The sequence below is a fragment of the Psammomys obesus genome, unplaced genomic scaffold, assembly GCF_907164565.1.
Source record: "Psammomys obesus unplaced genomic scaffold, mPsaObe1.curated_primary_1811, whole genome shotgun sequence".
Lineage (NCBI taxonomy): Eukaryota > Metazoa > Chordata > Mammalia > Rodentia > Muridae > Psammomys > Psammomys obesus.
Genome location: NW_026595981.1, coordinates 24332507 through 24337900, shown reverse-complemented (window position 1 = coordinate 24337900; position 5394 = coordinate 24332507). Strand labels below are relative to the sequence as shown.

The following is a 5394-nucleotide window of genomic DNA, read 5'->3' as shown; positions in this document are numbered from 1 at the left end:
TGGTCCGTCACAGAATGGTCACATCCTATCTCTTCCTGCCAGACACTTGTCTCCACAGCCCACAGAGGCTGCCGTTTGCAGTTTCCGGGTTCCCACCCAACCTGGGGTGGCTGCTTTTCACTCCGACCAGGGCTTTTCCAGACCCCTGGGTCTGAGGACCACCACTACCCTCCTTTACTGAGCCAGTCCCAGGCTGCCCTGCCTCTATGGCTCGATGAATCCCAAAGATCTATGCAAAATCACAGCCCTAGCCTCGTGGTGCTCTCATACCCCCACCCCAACCAGAGACTTACACAGAGTTGACTCTGCACCTTAGCTCCCACAAGCCAGCCTCTCCTGCCATGTTCTAGGGCTGTCTGGACAATCACTAGAGATAGGGACCTCAAACAGAGGTGGGTTGGAACATATCAGGCATATTTACCATGGGGTAGCCAGGTGTGGTGGTGCAGGCCTGTAATCCTAGCACTGGAATCATGAGTTCAAGGTCAGTTTGGGCCATATAGCTAGACACTGTCTTAAAACAAAATTAAACAGAAGTTGACCACAGGGTATGGCAAAGGACCATATAGATGAGAGGCCACAAAGTTCTTCAAAACTGTACTGTGAATGTGAGGCAGAGTTGAAGAGAAGCTCCATCTGCTCTGTGGGGATGAGGCTAGAAGTTGAGAGTGGTGTTCAGGCTGGGCCTGACTATGTTGCTCCGGTTGGTCTGGAACTATATATACCAGACTGGCAAACTCAAGAAATCCACCTGCCTCTGCCTCTTGAGTGATGGGACAAAAGGCATGCACCACCCTGCCTGGCCCCAGCGTTAACAGAAGTGACCTGTCTGACCACAGCTGTTCTTAGCCTTTCAGTGGTTTCTCTTGAACCCCAACTCTAAGTGGGGGGAGGCTCTAGGTGTCCCTCGGCCTAGGAACCTGCCATTCTACATTGGGGTCCAGCCACCCCAAGTGTGGAGCTTAGGGCTGTTACACAGTCCAAAATGCCCTCAAGATGTGCTTCATGTTGCCAAAGTCAGGGCCACCCCACTCAATATGGGACTTTGCCAGTATCTACCTGTAAATTCGTTTGTTTTTGAAAGATATTTCCAATGGGGCACAAAAAGGGGGAGGGAAACTTTTTGATAACAGCAGTTGTGGTTTTATTGTGTCCAACACATCAATAAATGAACTTCAAGCCCGAGCCTGTCGATGCCCTGACTGCCCTTACCCAGCCCTGGGCACCAGCCCTCTCTCCCCTGTTCCCGGGAAGAGGGGTGGGCATGGGAGGCGGCCTGGCTGTAGTGTCTAACTCAGGTGAGGCGTGCACATCAGAAGCACAGAGTGGCACCAGACGTCATGGGTTATAAGCTCACTTGATAGACCAAGCCCCGGGACACAAGGCCTATCAGCTCCTAGGAAGCTGCTACTGGTTTGCCTGGTTCTCTCCAGGCATCTGAGGTAAGAAGGAAGGGCTAGAGGAGCAGCTTATCCCACCTTCACCAGGGCAGCAGGCATATAAATACAGAGAATATAAATATAAGTCCAGCTACTAGCCAAAAAAAACCAGGAGGGGTGGACACTAACCCTGAGGACAGGGCTACAGACTGTGCCACTTGGGCCACTGAGCACAGAGTGCGCTCCTGCCCCCTGGTGGTTAGGAGAGGCTTCCCAGCCTCCAGGGCTGGTAGGTGTAGCACCTTGAAGAGGGTGGAGCAGGGGCAGAGACATAGGAGGCCCTAGCCACATGCCTTAGAAAATCACAGAGCAGCCAAGGCCCTAAATAATCATCCAAGCTTCTGTCAACTCACAGATGAGAAAACTGACACCCAAAGAATGACCTGGCTAAGTCACAGGGCAACTGCTCAGTCACCACTCCACTCTACCTCAGCCAATGAGACCTCTGCTCCCGGAACAGGAAGAGGAAGCAAAACAGTTGGGAGACTGGTAGAGGTCAAACAGAAAATGACACTCCCAGGAGCCTGGCTTTTTCCAGCCTTGGACAGGCCAGGGGAAAGATCAGAGTAAAGGACGAGGAACCAACCTTAAGCCAGCATGTAAAACTGTGCGCTCGCAATGCCTGGTCACGCCTTCCCAAGCCCAGGCTGGTGCTGTGTGTGTGTTACTGGCAGGAAATTCAGAGAGTTGGGATCCCTGATAGGAGCCGGACCCTGGACTGGGCACTTTGGCATGACAGCCCTGCCTCCTGAACCAGGCAGATGGGAGAGACACTAACCCATGAGTGTCCAGGTGACAGGAGAAAATATGCTGTGAGCTGGGAGTGGGGCGGGGACTATTATGGAAGGCTCAAGGGGAGGGCCAGTAATCGGGTTCACTTGCACTTCTTGGAGTTAAGAGAGGACAAGAGTGGCACTGGCCTGGGCCAGCCAGGTCTCCTGGCTTAGAGGGCCGTTCCCTACTCACTGGGAAGAACAGCCTATGCACCCCTGTGCCCTCAACCCATCCTGGAATGGGGCTGGAATGGTGAAGAAAGAAGGGCAGCTCTTCAGCCATCCAAGGAGCCACTGCCCTTGTTCTTGCGGCTGAGGGGGAAGGCAGACTTGCTCTGGGGCTGGGTCATCTTGCTGGCCAGGTAGATGAAAGGCTCCAGGAGGGAACGGCGGTCCGCCACTGAGACCTCCCATAGCTTCACCTTCTCTGACTTGGCCCAGTGCTGGGCCACGTCAGGGTCCACACGACGCTGCTCCTGTAGGTCACACTTGTTGCCAAGGACCACGATGGTGACCTGCAGAAGAGAGACAAGAGTAGGAGCTGGAGGTGTGCAGTGGCTCAGGATCGGGAGTGGGTGTCAGCTGTTTCTGGCCAACAACTGGGAGGATGCAGTTCCCAGAGGCTAGCAGCTCACAGAATTTTGGAGGACTGGCAAGAGCGTGGAGCCACAGGGAGGAGAGATTAGGAGGAGCTTCATATGTAAGGAGGGATCCTATTAAACCAAAGAGAAGTCTCTTTGATCAAACTGTCCTATCATACAGCCACCTCTTGTGTGAGTTGAAGGCCCTCACTAATAACCTTCGTGGCCTTCTAGCTCCTAACCTACCTGGGGCTAAGTGAGCACAACTGGGAATCATGGCTGCATCCCAAGGCCTGCCACGATCCATGCTTTCCTACCCCTGGGCTCCCGGCGGAAGTCCAGAACATGTACCTCCTTCTTGTCCTTGGACTTGTCGATTTCCTTCTTGAGCAGCTCGACGCGCTGAAACGATTCTCGGCTGTCTGTGCTGTAGACCAGGACGTAGCCATCAGTGCAGGAGAAGCAGTGCTTGGGCAGCTCGGCCCCATCCCGGAGACCCCGCGTATCATAGAACCGCACCTGCTCCCGCACCCCTCGGTCTGTCTCGATGGAGCCTACATAGATGTCCTCCTGGGTCTCGGTCATCTCAGAGCCTGGGTTGAGATGAGATTTTGATTATGAGTCGGGAGAGATGGGAAATGTGAGAGACGTCCTCGCAAGCCGACCAGACGCGGAGCATGAGGAAATGTGGGCGCTCGGGAGAGACCAGACTGGAGTGTTAGAAAGGAACGACTTGGGGAATGAATGTCATGTCATTGTTACATGATGCAAAGGGGCGTGGGTGTGGTGACACACAACCTTCAATCAAAGCTCTTGGGAAGTGGGGCGGAGGCAGGTCGATCTCAGTGAGTTCTGGGCCAGTCTGAACTGTATAGTGAGGCCATCTCAAAGAACAACAACAACAACAACAATAACAACATGGGAGAGTGGTAGAAGCGCCCCCACATCCATCTCTGGCCTACACACCTCTGCACAGTATTCACACATGAGCATGCATGCACACGTATGGATACCCACAAACAGAAGTGCTATGTAGGGTGTTTGTTGTTTTTCCTTCTAGATTTGTTCAGTGTTACAGAACTGGGGAGTACAAAGCTTTACTTTTTTTTGCTCAGTCACTGGGGTGCAAACCCAAGGCCTAGTGCATATCAGACCAATGGCTCTAACAGTCAGCCATGCCTCCGGCCCTAATTTTGGGGGTATAAAAGCAGCTGGTACCCTTCTTAGCCTTTGTGTTCCTGATGTGACCGAATCCTATTGCTTTATTCAACATCTTCCACCAGTCTGCCGGTCCCAGCAACACTCACCCACAACATGATTCCCGTACAGGAGCTGCTCAAGAATTGAGGTTTTGCCCACAGATGCCTGGCCACACACGACCACCTTGCAGCTCTTCCCCATGCTTAGCTTTCAACCTTAAAGGACAGAAGCAGGGTGGTAAGGAAAGACAGAATCCAAACAGCACACTGGGGAAGCATCAGGGATTTAGCACCACCCTGACGTGTTTACCTGAACTACTGAGCACTGAGCTGTAATTAACCTTCTTGTCCTAGGAGTGGCCAGTATTTGGCACACAGCAGATGTGGGACTAATGGCACCATAAAGGGAGAGGCCTAAAGAATGGTTTAAAAAACAGCTGTCCAGGTTCTTTCCTGTACACAAGATATGGGGCATCAATTACTGAAGAAAGTACTCTAGCTTGTTTGTTTGTTTGTTTTATTTTGGGGGATGTTTTGTTTTGAGACAGGCTCTCATCAGCTGGCTTCCAGCTGATCGAATAGTTGAGGCTGGCTTTAAGCCGATCCTCTCGCCTCCACCTGCTGGGATTATAGGCATATGCACACCAGGCTGTTTTTCTCCCTTTAACCATGACTCCCATGAAGAAAAAAGCAGGAAAATTAAGATTTGTCTTGTTATCCTCTCCTCAGGGAGAGTGCGCAAATAGAATTAACTTGCTTTCTTGAATGACAAATTTGCTGACAATAAATTTCCGTCTAACCATTTACCCGTCGAATTGACGGGTAAAATAAAGAACATCAGACATGAGTGAAGGAATCAAAGGAAAGGTGCTTCTTAAAGATGGATTTGACTGGCCCCGGGACTTACAGGCACAGACAGAAAGGTCAAATTTATAAGAGAGGTCTTTCTGAAGGGAAACTTCAAAACACAGGCTCCTGGGGAGCTCCAGAGATCTCCACTCCCCCCGCCGCCCCCCGAAAAGCAGAGATCCAAAGGAGTGCCTCAAAGGGGTCCCAAGCAGAAACCTCTCCAGGAGAGTCTCTTACACCGATCTCCACCCCATGGTCTGAGAGTTTTAGTAAACGATACTCGAGAGGCAGCCAGAGGCCGCCGCCACAGACTTCCCCTGAAGGGCACACGTCAGAAACTATCAGAGGCAGAGAAAGGACAACCAAAGTGAACCAGGGGGCAGAAGCCGATCTGAGCCCCGCCTCCCAGCTCCATACCTCCGGGGTCCCCGCAGCACTCCCGCTGAGGCGCCCCCCGGAGTGGGCCGGACCATGGGAGGGGCAGTTCCACTGTAAGGACGCCCCTCTTTCTCTGGGTGGAAGTACTTTTCCTGGAGACCCGCCCCACAACGTC

General features: G+C 52.4%; 1 protein-coding gene across 1 annotated transcript; it reads right to left on the bottom strand.

The window, feature by feature from the left end:
* Positions 1-1126: 1126 nt before the first annotated feature.
* Positions 1127-5385, bottom strand: Nkiras2 (NFKB inhibitor interacting Ras like 2). The gene is made up of 4 exons (XM_055620614.1): positions 5259-5385; positions 4101-4208; positions 3145-3386; positions 1127-2727 (listed from the first exon to the last, which is right to left on the bottom strand). Exons 2-4 carry the CDS (start codon positions 4192-4194, stop codon positions 2488-2490), a joined length of 576 nt encoding a protein of 191 aa, XP_055476589.1. The 5' UTR covers positions 4195-4208; positions 5259-5385; the 3' UTR covers positions 1127-2487.
* Positions 5386-5394: the final 9 nt, after the last annotated feature.

What these genes read in the sequence shown, in the direction of transcription:
- Nkiras2 (XM_055620614.1), bottom strand. Translation starts at nt 4,194, where the DNA reads ATGGGGAAGAGCTGCAAGGTGGTCGTGTGTGGCCAGGCATCTGTGGGC. An exon ending in GTACGGGAATCATGTTGTGG is followed by an intron (nt 3,387 to 4,100) that starts GTGAGTGTTGCT and finishes ATCTCAACCCAG; the next exon opens with GCTCTGAGATGACCGAGACC. An exon ending in AGTCCAAGGACAAGAAGGAG is followed by an intron (nt 2,728 to 3,144) that starts GTACATGTTCTG and finishes TCTCTTCTGCAG; the next exon opens with GTCACCATCGTGGTCCTTGG.